General features: G+C 46.8%; 2 protein-coding genes across 3 annotated transcripts in view; both read right to left on the bottom strand.

Moving 5' to 3' along the window:
- Positions 1-3,140, bottom strand: part of LOC123744875 (cell adhesion molecule Dscam1) — a 67,391-nt gene extending 64,251 nt beyond the window's left edge. For both annotated transcript variants that reach the window (XM_069311691.1, XM_069311692.1), the window contains exons 1-2: positions 3,035-3,140; positions 1,244-1,356 (exon numbers count right to left, since the gene is read on the bottom strand). The gene's annotated coding sequence lies outside the window, so the exon portion shown is untranslated. The remainder of the gene's footprint in view (positions 1-1,243; positions 1,357-3,034) is intronic.
- The window catches only part of LOC138356005 (uncharacterized), a 121,953-nt gene that overhangs the window by 1,452 nt on the left and 106,172 nt on the right, over positions 1-14,329 (bottom strand). Inside the window, exon 6 of the mRNA XM_069311552.1 lies at positions 5,889-6,006. Within this exon, the coding sequence (XP_069167653.1) occupies positions 5,889-6,006 (118 nt within the window). The remainder of the gene's footprint in view (positions 1-5,888; positions 6,007-14,329) is intronic.

The following is a 14,329-nucleotide window of genomic DNA, read 5'->3' as shown; positions in this document are numbered from 1 at the left end:
CCCCTGACCTGGTGAGGGGGGAGGGGGTTAGTACTGGTGGTGACCCGCCCCCCTGACCTGGTGAGGGGGGGAGGGGGTTAGTACTGATGGTGACCCGCCCCCCTGACCTGGTGAGGGGGGAGGGGGGGTGGGGGTTAGTACTGATGGTGACCCGCCCCCCTGACCTGGTGAGGGGGGAGGGGGGTGGGTTAGTACTGGTGGTGACCCGCCCCCCTGACCTGGTGAGGGGGGAGGGGGTTAGTACTGATGGTGACCCGCCCCCCTGACCTGGTGACGGGGGAGGGGGGAGGGTTAGTACTGGTGGTGACCCGCCCCCCCTGACCTGGTGAGGGGGGAGGGGGGAGGGGGTTAGTACTGGTGGTGACCCGCCCCCCTGACCTGGTGAGGGGGGAGGGGGGGTGGGGGTTAGTACTGGTGGTGACCCGCCCCCCTGACCTGGTGAGGGGGGAGGGGGTTAGTACTGATGGTGACCCGCCCCCCTGACCTGGTGAGGGGGGAGGGGGTTAGTACTGATGGTGACCCGCCCCCCTGACCTGGTGAGGGGGGGAGGGGAGGGTTAGTACTGGTGGTGACCCGCCCCCCTGACCTGGTGAGGGGGGGAGGGGAGGGTTAGTACTGGTGGTGACCCGCCCCCCTGACCTGGTGAGGGGGGGAGTGGGGGTTAGTACTGATGGTGACCCGCCCCCCTGACCTGGTGAGGGGGGGAGGGGAGGGTTAGTACTGGTGGTGACCCGCCCCCCTGACCTGGTGAGGGGGGAGGGGGTTTGTACTGATGGTGACCCGCCCCCCCCTGACCTGGTGAGGGGGGAGAGGGAGTGGGGGTTAGTACTGGTGGTGACCCGCCCCCCTGACCTGGTGAGGGGGGAGGGGGAGTGGGGGTTAGTACTGGTGGTGACCCGCCCCCCTGACCTGGTGAGGGGGGAGGGGGAGTGGGGGTTAGTACTGGTGGTGACCCGCCCCCTTGACCTGGTGAGGGGGGAGGGGGGTGGGGGTTAGTACTGGTGGTGACTCACCTCAGCACCACCTGGGGACTCACCTCAGCACCACCTGGGGACTCACCTCAGCACCACCTGGGGACTCACCGCAGCACCACCTGGGGACTCACCTCAGCACCACCTGGGGACTCACCTCAGCACCACCTGGGGACTCACCTCAGCACCACCTGGGGACTCACCTCAGCACCACCTGGGGACTCACCTCAGCACCACCTGGGGACTCACCTCAGCACCACCTGGGGACTCACCTCAGCACGGTGCCGTCCTTGTACCAGGTGACGGTGTCGACGGGTTCACCTGAGACGTGGCACCTCAGCTCCAGCCTCCCCCCCGCGTCCACCTGCACCTCCCTCGGCGTCACCTGCAACACGTGCAACACCTGCATCAACACCTGCAACACCTACATCAACACTTGCATTAACACCTGCATCAACACCTGCATCAACACCTGCAACAACACCTGCAACAACACCTGCATCAACCCCTACATCAATACCTGCAACACCTGGATCAACACCTGCAACACGTGCAACACGTGCAACACCTGTTTCATCATCTGTCACCCATGTACACATACAGGTAAGGGCTGAGGTATACTGAACCTTGTAACTACTATATAAGTACTATAACACTTGATATATTGGACTTGTACCCATGATTGACCATGTAATATATCAATTATACAACGTATATGACGTAACTATATAACCTGAGCTTGTAAAAGCATCGTAATCACCTTCAGTGGTTGAGTGCTTAATAACACATTAGTTTCTATATCAGCTATCTTACCCTCTCAGAGTACGAAAGCCATAAATGTATGTGTATGTATGTATGTGTGTGTGTATATGTGTATGTATGTATATATGAATATGTGTGCGTATTTATGCATATGTATGTGTATAAAGTATATGTGGAAGCTGATCAGAATTATATTTCACCTTTGTAAATGCACATTAATGACAATGTAAAAGACACATCGAACACTTTATGTAGGACATACGTAAATCTGTGTATCTATGTACTTATATCTGCAGGTTAACTTAGCATTTTAAAAGCACTACAATCACCTTATGTGGTTGATTGTTCAATAAATCCCTGAACTATATGTTTAACAGATCTCTCACCCTGTCCATGGAGGACATTAGAAAATGTATATGTGCTGGTTAGCATTGTAAATCTCTGGCGACGTCTGTGGTAGAAAATAATAATAAAGAAAAGGTAAACAATGCAGAGAGAGGGACTCACCTAGACAGAGAGGGACTCACCTAGACAGAGAGGGACTCACCTAGACAGAGAGGGACTCACCTAGACAGAGAGGGACTCACCTAGACAGAGAGGGACTCACCTAGACAGAGAGGGACTCACCTAGACAGAGAGGGACTCACCTAGACAGTGAGGGACTCACCTGGACAGAGAGGGACTCACCTAGACAGAGAGGGACTCACCTAGACAGAGAGGGACTCACCTGGACAGGGAGGGACTCACCTAGACAGAGAGGGGGACTCACCTAGACAGAGAGGGGGACTCACCTAGACAGAGAGGGACTCACCTGGACAGAGCTTGACTCACCTGGACAGAGAGGGACTCACCTAGACAGAGAGGGACTCACCTGGACAGAGAGGGACTCACCTGGACAGAGAGGGACTCACCTAGACAGAGAGGGACTCACCTGGACAGAGAGGGACTCACCTAGACAGAGAGGGACTCACCTAGACAGAGAGGGACTCACCTAGACAGAGAGGGACTCACCTGGACAGAGAGGGACTCACCTAGACAGAGAGGGACTCACCTGGACAGAGAGGGACTCACCTGGACAGAGAGGGACTCACCTGGACAGAGAGGGGGACTCACCTAGACAGAGAGGGGGACTCACCTAGACAGAGAGGGGGACTCACCTAGACAGAGAGGGGGACTCACCTAGACAGTGAGGGACTCACCTAGACAGAGAGGGGGACTCACCTAGACAGTGAGGGACTCACCTAGACAGAGAGGGACTCACCTGGACAGAGCTTGACTCACCTGGACAGAGCTTGACTCACCTGGACAGAGACGGGCAAGGTGACCAACAGGTGAGCGGAGTACCTGGTCTCACCAGCGGTGTTGTTGGCCACACAGGTGTACTGGGCGGTGTCCTCCACCCCCACCCGCCCCAGTACTAGCGACCCCCCCACCATCCACACCCCGCTGCTGCCCCCCACGGGTCTCGAACCCCGGTACCACCTGTGGGAGAGAGAGAGATATATATACCTCTGAGTCTTATTGTGATATTACGCTAATGTGCCCAATCGTTTCTCCTGCGAGAAATTTGCGCACATTTTGCGTATACGTAATTTTATACCAAATACGTATCAATTGCTTACCCGTGCCACCTCTTGGCTGGCTTAATCTTCATCAATCACCATCTGTCCTCTTTCATCCAGGTGAAAATTTACGTATCCTACTCAAATCTCCTAAAAATGGATAAAAATGGATCTAAATTATACATCCCCCATAGTACAGTCATGGTAATTTATAGTCATAATGTATAATCATGTAATTTGAACAATAGCAGTGATTTGTATAATTTAGATCCATTTCTGATTGATCAGTTAAAGGGCGATTTGAGTAGGATCACTGATACACATTTGTCTCACTAATTCACTGTTAATATCTACTATCTTATGTTATTATTATCCATGTATGGGCCTATTGGCCCATAGGATGCAGCTCTTATTATATATCCACATAATCCCATTCATATATTTATCATTGTACCTCGCTTCACCTCTCTCTCCTGCTTAATATGTTCAAACTTACTGACTTATTAATCATTCATTCTGAAGATGGATTATTAAATACGAAAGTACTTTAGGAAATTCCTGTTTCAATTCTTCCTTCGTGGTCTGACACTGTCATATTATATATATATATATATATATATATATATATATATATATATATATATATATATATATATATATATATATATATATATATATATTATATATATATATATTGTATCTATTTAAATGCATATTTAAAATATTTGGAGTTAGAAAGAACAATGCTGGCCACCTCCATCCCCCAGGGAGAGTGGAAGAGTGCAACGATGCAAGAAAAAGTCTGCATAGTCTCTGTAAACGAGAGAGAGAGAGAGAGAGAGAGAGAGAGAGAGAGAGAGAGAGAGAGAGAGAGAGAGAGAGAGAGAGAGAGAGAGAGAGAGAGAGAGAGCAGGCGAGAGGGAGGTTAAAAGTAAGGCGATAGGGAGAAGGGGAGAGCGACCGAGGGGAGGAGAGCAAGGGGTAATAAAATCCCAAAAAGAAATGTGGTGAGTGAGGAGGGGAAAGAGGGGGAAACTCGGAAGAGAAGAGAGTGAGAGAGAGGGATTCTTGGGTGAGAGGTGAGAGGAGACCAGACGGTAAAAAAAAGGCCGAGCAGAAGGAGTTTTAGAAGGGAGAGGGACAGACCCTTATGTGGGAGAGTAAGAGGGACAGACCCTTATGTGGGAGAGTAAGAGGGACTGACCCTTACGTGGGAGAGTAAGAGGGACAGACCCTTATGTGGGAGAGTAAGAGGGACAGACCCTTATGTGGGAGAGTAAGAGGGACTGACCCTTACGTGGGAGAGTAAGAGGGACAGACCCTTAAGTGTGAGAGTAAGAGAGACAGACCCTTACGTGGGAGAGTAAGAGGGACAGACCCTTAAGTGTGAGAGTAAGAGGGACAGACCCTTACGTGGGAGAGTAAGAGGGACAGACCCTTACGTGGGAGAGTAAGAGGGACAGACCCTTACGTGGGAGAGTAAGAGGGACAGACCCTTATGTGTGAGAGTGAGAGAGAGAAGCTTCGTATGAGAAAGGAGGAAGAGAAGATGAGAGCAGCAACAGCAACTTTAGATGCGAGAGGAGATAGATGAGAAGTAATAGAAACGGATGAGAGGGGTATTAAGATAACAAAAAAGAGAGAGAGAGAGAGAGAGAGAGAGAGAGAGAGAGAGAGAGAGAGAGAGAGAGAGAGAGGAAAACCGCCCACCGTCATCTGAGAGGCTAAGCGTCCTCATCTCAGAGTGTGGAACCTGAGATGCTTGCCAGGCTAGGCCAGTGGACCCAGTAAGGTGATTCCTCTCTTCCGGCCCTAACCAGGTCATCAATTACCAGGTTACCGCTAGACAACCAGAGCTTTACACCCGCTGGAAGACGAGCACGATACTAGCCTTGAGGAACTAGCAAAGGTACAGGCCCCTAGCCTTGGCAAACTAGCAAAGGTACAGGCCTCTAGCCTTGGGGAACTAGCAAAGGTTACAGGCCCCCTAGCCTTGTGGAACTAGCAAAGGTACAGGCCCTAGCCTTGAAGAACTAGCGAAGGTACAGGCCCCTAGCCTTGACAAACTAGCAAACGTACAGGCCCCCTAGCCTTGGGGAACTATCAAAGGTTACAGGCCTCTTGCCTTGGGGAACTAGCAAAGGTACAGGCTGGAACTAGCAAAGGTACAGGCCTCTAGCCTTGGGGAACTAGCAAAGGTACAGGCTCCCTAGCCTTGAGGAACTAGCAAAGGTACAGGCCCCTAGCCTTGGCAAACTAGCAAAGGTACAGGCCCCTAGCCTTGGCAAACTAGCAAAGGTACAGGCCCATAGCCTTGAGGAACTAGCAAAGGTTACAGGCCCCCCTAGCCTTGAGTAACTAGCAATAACTCAGATCCTAGCCAGGGGTGGGGGAGAGAATAGTTAGGGGGCAAGAGAAGGGGAGAGCGGGGAGCGAAGAGGAGGGGGAGGAAGAGAGTTGGGGAAGAACAATGGGGGGTAAATACGGTCCACAAGTATGGGGGATCATACTGACCTTACAAAATAGGGGTTGACATTGAGCCACGCAAGAAAGTGAGTACCATTAGTGTACACAATGTGGGGGTAGTACTCACGTATAGTGGGGGGGAGGGTGGCCCTGGGCCACGCAGGGGAGGGTCACTCTGGCACCGGCTGGGGCCACCACACGACCTGCTCGCTCGCTCATCCTCGGTGGCACTGACCCTTGTGCCTCTGGAACACACAATAACAACATTGGCGACTCAGCAAGCCTTCGTCAGGCGTATCAATAGTGACCTATGCTGACCTGTACTGACCAGTTTCCCAGCTATGTGATGATGACCTATGATGTTCCCCCGCCTCACCACTCTCACCATGGGTATGACAAGGGGGGTGGGGGGATCAACAGAGAGAAGGGGAGACTAATGAAACCATTTCCACCACTACAATAACCGCCCCCTTCACCTGCCTAGCAATTAATTAAAAAAGAGCAATATCGAACACTCTACAGCCTTGATTACATGTAAATTTAAAATATAACCGGATCAAATATTGAATTTGTGATAAATAATTCATATATTTATATATACAAGAGAAATATATTCAACTCTAACTTATTTACAATGCATCATTTGTATGAGGCATTGACATGTATACTCTTATACTCTGTGTATTGTATGAGGCAGGAACACTAACACACTAAATATATATGAGGGGGAGAGAGAGAGAGAGAGAGAGAGAGAGAGAGAGAGAGAGAGAGAGAGAGAGAGAGAGAGAGAGAGAGAGAGAGAGAGAGAGAGAGAGAGAGAGAGATATAAAGTGTTCACTCATTCAAAGATGTGTAGCATTAATACACTTAATCTTATCAAGTTTCACAAGCTACCACTGTATACACAGGTTCCCCCAGTATACACCGATGCCTCAACTATACGACAGTTTTCCAAGCATACAGTGATCCCTGCGTTATACACAAGTATACTCTAGCTCTTCTAATACACACAGATTCCTCAAGAGTACCTTACTTCATGATATTTTACGCTCACGTAAATACAACATACTGAATAGCGTCAACTTGCGAAATGGTACAGGGTGTGCACTATGGTACAGGGTGTGCACTATGGTACAGGGTGTGCAATATGGTACAGGGTGTGCACTATGGTACAGGGTGTGCAATATGGTACAGGGTGTGCACTATGGTACAGGGTGTGCACTATGGTACAGGGTGTGCAATATGGTACAGGGTGTGCACTATGGTACAGGGTGTGCAATATGGTACAAGGTGTGCAATATGGTACAGGGTGTGCACTATGGTACAGAGTGTGCACTATGGTACAGGGTGTGCAATATGGTACAGGGTGTGCACTATGGTACAGGGTGTGCAATATGGTACAAGGTGTGCAAAATGCCACAGAATGCGCAAAAAAGACACCAAATGCACAAAAGATACTGAATGCACAAAAAGGCATTGAAGTACAAAAAGGCTACAGAATACACAAAACTTAAAGTAGAATACAGACTCCTAAATTACATAAAAGCCAAGAGTGGCAGCGTCTCTCTATAGGCATAAAAAAACGCTCTAAAACATTTAATTGCGTAAATGTGTGAAATAGTTACTAAATAGTTCACGTAGGCCAATTACCCAAACAAATCAAATTACTAACCAATTCAGCAAAGTCTATGTTCATTACACGTATTAAACTAAAAAATATCGTGAATAATTTTTTAAATTCATCGAATGTTATTCATATATTTGTCACAATTGTTTTCAGATTTTTTTTTATTACTTGTAAAACCGCTTTACAAATTGATGTTAAATGTTTATTTAGATATTTATATTTTTTATGTTTTTAAAAAAAAGGCAGATAAATTTTGATATATCTTGTGTGGTTGGGCATTAACCTCGAGAGAGAGAGAGAGAGAGAGAGAGAGAGAGAGAGAGAGAGAGAGAGAGAGAGAGAGAGAGAGAGAGAGAGAGAGAGAGAGACTTCTTGACATTATTATAAATGAATATGTGCATGTATATGCAAGCGTATATGACTATGTATGTCTGTGCATATGTATACGAGAAAGTTGCTGGTTGAGTACTTAAGATGCTGCAGGAAAATAACCATGTAGTTATAAAAAATTAAATAATAATGCATCTTAATTACATAACGAACGTTCGAATGTAATCAACATATCTGAGGAAGGATGATAAATAATTAAGACTTCATTAAGTCTCGGTGGATCAGGTCGAGACACGTCCTCATCTTGACCTTCCGTGACCTCCTCAGACTTCCTTTAACCTGATAGGTAATATCATGACATCTTTAGGAAGATTCTGATCGCTTTAATCATCTCTGATCGTACTTGATCCCCTCTTCTGAACTCTCGCTTGATCTATTCTACCTTCCACGTCATTTCATCTTCACGATCTCGTCTCTTGACGGCGTTAATGATTTCCTGGACCCTTTCCACTACTTCCTCTGATCTTGCGTGGCTTCTCTCAGCCTCTTCTCATCTCTCCTGATCTCTGCTCTTATATTTTCTCCAGGTCAAGCGCCACGATTCTTTTTTCCTGACATATCAACGCATTCTTATCTTTCAAGGCGCATGTCTTTATATGCTCTCTTGGTGACTGCCAGCCTCCATGATGTCAATATATAGGTAAGACAGAAACACCTGTTCCAAGGCGCATGACAATACCCAAACAATAAGACTCCATCAAGGAACAATGTCTTCGTGCAACCAGATCATCACCAGAGATATACTAACTAGCAACACCCAACCAATTGATAGATAAAACATCAATTAAAGATTAGACATAGACGAAGCACTGCGTGTTAAACATTCTCAGCCATCAACCGCCAGCAGCCAACACTCAGGTATATTCTACCGTCCTCGAGGCAGAATATCCGGTGCTCACTACCCAAGTCTTGAGGATATCTTGAGGTTATCTTGAGATGATTTCGGGCTTAGCGTCCCCGCGGCCCGGTCCTCGACCAGGCCTCCTTTTTATTACACACCCACCCTGGAAGCAGCCCGTAGCAGCTGTCTATCTCCCAGGTACCTATTTACTGCTAGGTATCAGGGACATCAGGGTGAAAGAAACATTTTGCCCATTTGTCTCCGCCTCCACCGGGGATCGAACCCGGAACCTCAGGACTACGAATCCTAAGCACTGTCCACTCAGCTGTCAGGCCCCCTTCATCATGTCAACATAGAATTAAGGACACTACTGGTCTATTGGCCCAGATGACTCCTTGCTTAATATTATTGATCTTAATCTCATTCATCTTGATCATCAATCTTAATCTAATTCATCTTGGGCATCACTCTCCTCTGACGTGTCTCTACTGTCTCCAATCCCCGACCGTCCAAGTGGTTGGGCACTATTTCCTTCCCTCCCCCGTCCCATCCTAAATCCTTATTCTCTTATCCCTTCCAAGTGCTATATAGTCGTAATGGTTTAGCGCTTTCTGCCCATAAATTACCCTATCTTATCTTGCCTACTTCCTCCACACACCTCTACACCCCTTCGCACACCTCTACTCCCCTCTACACACCTCTACACTCACCTCTACATCACTCCACACACCTCTACACACCTCCACACACCTATACACTCACCTCTACATCCCTCCACACACCTCTACTTCCCTCTACACACCTCTACACCCCTCCACACACCTCTACTCCCCTCTACACACCTCTACATCACTCCACACACCTCTACACACCTCTACACTCACCTCTACATACCTCCACACACCTCTAAATCCCTCTACACCCTTGCACACACCTCTACACACCTCCACACACCTCTACACACCTCCCCACACTTCTACACTCCCCTCTACATCCCTCCACACACCTCTACTCCCCTCTACACACCTCTACTCCCCTCTACACACCTCTACACACCTCTACTCTCCTCTACACCCCACCACGCGCCTCTATACACCCTCGCACGATACAATACAATTCCTAAACTGTTAGCTGGGGGCGTAGTGTGCTCCGATGTTCCCCTTCCTCATTTCTCACTCTCATACCCTCAAGCTTTTTGTTCTCAAGCCTCTGTTCCATTTTCTCTTTTCCTCCCACGTCCTCCTCCTCCTTCCTGCTGTGTTCATTTCTCTGTCTCTGTGCCTCCCTCTCTCTCTTTCTCTCTTTCTGTTCTTTTGTCTCTGTTCATGGCTGTTATGTCTATCTCTGTCTCTCTCTCTGTGTTCATCTGTCTCTCTTGCCCAACCGCTTGGGCTGGACGGTAGAGCCACGGTCTCGCTTCATGTAGGTCGGCGTTCAATCCCCGACCGTCCCCACGTAGTTGGGTACCATTCCTTTCCCCCGTCCCATCCCAAATCCTTATCCTGACCCGTTCCAAGTGCTATATAGTCGTAATGGCTTGGCGCTTTCCCCTGGTAATTGCCTCTCTCTCTCTCTCTCTCTCTTTGCATCTATCGCTCTCTCACTCTCTCTCTGTCTCTCTCTCTCTCTCTCTCTCTTTCTCTCTCTTTATCTGTTTCTCTATGCATGATATTCAAACTCCTAAGGATGTAGTGAATATGTCTGTATATATATAACGAGTTTAGACTATGTCTAGGTCACATATGTGTCTTAGACAAATATGTGTGTCTTAGACTATGTCTAGGTCAAAACTGATGTTAGTGCCTCGGCAGTTAAGTTGTGTTGGCCTTGACAAGTGTCGTGTGGTTGATATAGGCCTTAAGTCCAACACCAGACCAACCTAGGTGACCCAATATATATAAATATATATTATAAATATATATATTGACCTTCACCTGTGGGCGAGGCTGGGCACGTGCTACTTGTTAATTAAGGCTCTCGACTACACGTGTGTACCTCAGTGGTTCAACCCTGACAGGTAGTCCGGTGTTGGTACGATGGACGATTTGGTATATGAATCTTTCTTAATGTTTCCAACTCTCACCGTGAGTCAAGTCGCTTGGACGACGACGGTTCTACCAGGTCAAGGAAGATGAATCATCATCACTGATGAACACTGATTATAGCCGTGAAGAGTACCTCGATGGACGAAACTCAAAAAGGTAGTTAAATCTGGCGCGTGAGTCCCGTAGAGTTTTTTCAGTCTCGCTGGCCACGGGCCCTGTATGACTATAACCATCTTGCGAGTTGGGGATTTTTTTTTGCACAGTTGCATAGTGTAGGTGTGTTGCACTTGTCTACCTCTTATTTTCCTGTTCTACTACCTCTCTCTTATCTACCTCATTATACTTTGTTCATGTTGGGAATGTCGATTAACGTCGCTGAAATACGGCCTATCTCTGGTATTGGTGTGTGTGTTTTCATTTTGTTGTTTTATTGAGTTGCACCCATGGTGTGTGTGTGTGTGAGAGTGTGTATGTGTGTGTGTGTGTGTGTGTGAATGCGTGTGTGCGTGCGTGCGAGCACGCTTCGAATGCAGCGGATTTTCTTTTGGTAATATCAACGTCTGAAACATATCCGTCTCGATACTCAGTCCCTCCACACTGCTGTGACAAGCTTCCTCTCTACCCAAGTCCACACACTGAATAGGCCTACACAGGTGCTGGCGTACATGGGTACAAGAGAGTCCACGACACCAAGCGGGGGCCCCAATCAGTGTCTCCAAGAAATAAATTTTGGATTTCGAAACCCTTTTTATACTACTGCAGATCCTCTGCCCACCACCCAGAAAGGACCATAATACATGTTTGAGTGCCAACACTGGCTGACACCTCCACTATTCACACCACTGGTGGGGAAAAAACTAGCAAGACAACACGCTAAAATATGCAGACGCCGTTAAGGAACTAAATAACCCGTACACAACTTGGCTCCTGACCCCAGGGGGAATAAGTCACCAAGAGTTTTCTCAGGAGTTAGGAAGTCGAAATTCATTGTCTTAGTGCTGTGTAAGTCCAATAACAAATGGTGATTACCTCCTCGAATCCTGTGTCTAGGGGCTGCCGAGGTTCTTCAGCCTTTAGATGTGTAGAATAATGTGTTATAGATCATTAATCGTAATAACACAAATTAAAGTCATTATTGAGTAGTTTGTGAGAACATTGTACAATATACATCGGTTCCTCCCGAAGGTCTTATATTGTCCTCTCCGGGGTTTATGGAGGGGTGACTGGGGGGTTATACACTATGTATATATGTCTACACACACATGTATGTATGTTAGTCAACCTCACATATGTGCGTATGTAAGTGCATGTGTATGTCTTGACTGACGGTTATGTATAATTAGCTTATATTCTTTTCCGATTGAGTGTACCTGCAGCAGTACTGTACTGTGCAGAAGTTCCATAAGCGGCAGTAGCCAGGCTTATATGTGAGGACACGTCCCGTGATGCCTCTGGTGTCGTCATGAGGTCGTCTTGTGATGGTCCAGAAGTCGTTATGTGATATGGTCGTGTAGTCAAGAGAAGGTCGTGTGCACCCCACACTTGCACCCACCCAACCCCCCCAACCCCAACCTCCCTTCTCATCCCCTTTACCACCGGGGTCAATTACACACCCGGGGGCCAATCACATTTGGTATGCTACAATAGTTTAACAATAAAATATTCCCCCCCTTATTTTTCCTGACATTTCTTTAGACTGTGTGTGTACAGGATCTCTCGACAGATAGTATTTACATCTAAAAAAAAATATGGCGCATGCGCCATAATTTTTTAAATGGATTAGCTGCTCTCTCTCTCTCTCTCTCTCTCTCTCTCTCTCTCTCTCTCTCTCTCTCTCTCTCTCTCTCTCTCTCTCTCTCTCTCTCTCTCTCATTCTATTATTTGATTTTATGGACACACGGTTTAGAACTGTACAAGATGACCTATGTCAAGTCTCAACCAAGTCTTGGCCAAATCCTGTGTCTATGTAGCAGATCCTTCTCAAACACCAGAATGATGTCGGCTCTTACAACTCAAGGCGGTCAGCCACCAGCAGTTTCACCCTGACTGTAGATTTTTTAAGAACTTCACTTCCTCAGCAAATCATTCAGCTTTCATCTGACTTGCAAATACTCTTAACAATTGTTCATGAAATAATGTCACCCGATCAAAAATAACTTATTTGGGGTCACCCGATGGTTCTAAACTAGCTTTTGTGCCTCATATAAATCTTAACATTAAATGAAGTATTCGCCATATAAAACCACATAATAATAACAAATGATAATGCATTAGAAAGAGCTAAGAAAACAGCTCTTGAAAATTGAACATACGAACTTATCATTCACTCAGAGAACTCTTTATGCCAGTACAAGGAAAATACAGAGCAAATGAGAGAGAGAGAGAGAAAGAGAGAGAGAGAAAGAGAGAGAGAGAGAGAGAGAGAGAGAGAGAGAGAGAGAGAGAGAGAGAGAGAGATAGAGAGAGAGAGAGAGAGAGAGAGAGAGAGAGAGAGAGAGAGAGAGAGAGAGAGAGAGAGAGAGAGAGAGAGAGAACAATGTATGTGTGAAAGTAATAATAGAAATAAAAGCGTGAACAGAACATGACAGACAAAGAGTGATATAGATGAAAGAGGTAGCCAAGACGCGAGATATAATACAATAAAAATAAGGGGGATGAGAGAAAGGGTGGAATCACACAGGGGTGAGAAGGAAGGTAGGAGGATGAGAGGAGAGGAAAGGAGAAAGAAAGGCAAGGGAGAGTGGAAAGAAACAAGATAAATGGGGAGAGTGGAAGATATACTGTGTATCTGGTAGGGTGGTTGTGGTGAGAGAGAGAGAGAGAGAGAGAGAGAGAGAGAGAGAGAGAGAGAGAGAGAGAGAGAGAGAGAGAGAGAGAGAGAGAGAGAGAGAGAGAGAGAGAGAGGATCAGTGTTGGTGGACAGTGGGGCCTTAAACTCCAATTCAGCAGTGAGACAACGACTGCAACACACAAATACACACACAGAAAATGACATGGTAATATGTGAGTTACAAATTAAAAGCTTTAAAGAAGTGTTCACACTAGACAATGAACACCTGCCAGAGGTATAGGACGGAACAACCCTTAAAAGAGAGACAGGAAGCAGTTGACGCCTGGTCAAATATCCTTCAGTAATCTAAAAGGCTTCATTGGAAAGGGGAGAAATACCAAACAGCTGGAAGACAGCTAATATTATTCCTATATATAAAAGGGGCGTAGATAGTAAGCACTAAACAACAGGTTTAAAACGAGAAAAATTAATCAAAAGACAAGTGGAACTATACAGGTTCTGAGAACGAAGTCGTGTCTGGCAAACTTGCTCTAGATTTGAATGACAAAATGTCGACGATCACGAAGGAAAGATAAAGATGAGCTGACTGCATCTTCTTTGACTGCCAAAAAGGCCTCGACACTGTTCAACGAAATTGTCTTTATCACACAAGCTTGAGAAACAAACTGGAGTAAATGAGAGCAGGTTTAACTGGCTGAGACATTACTTATCCAGCAGAACAGAGAATAGTAATGATGTATGTGAGATCAGGATGAGTGGCAGAAAATATCGTAGCATCACAAGTACTAGGATCCGTGATGCGTCTAATACATCACAATGGTGAGGTGGTCTGAGGAGTGGCTGCTCGACCACAGTCCAAGAAAATGTAAGGTGA

Source organism: Procambarus clarkii, chromosome 70, assembly GCF_040958095.1.
Source record: "Procambarus clarkii isolate CNS0578487 chromosome 70, FALCON_Pclarkii_2.0, whole genome shotgun sequence".
In the NCBI taxonomy this organism is placed as follows: domain Eukaryota; kingdom Metazoa; phylum Arthropoda; class Malacostraca; order Decapoda; family Cambaridae; genus Procambarus; species Procambarus clarkii.
Note: the sequence above shows the minus strand (reverse complement) of the source record. Positions and strands in the feature narration are given on the sequence as shown.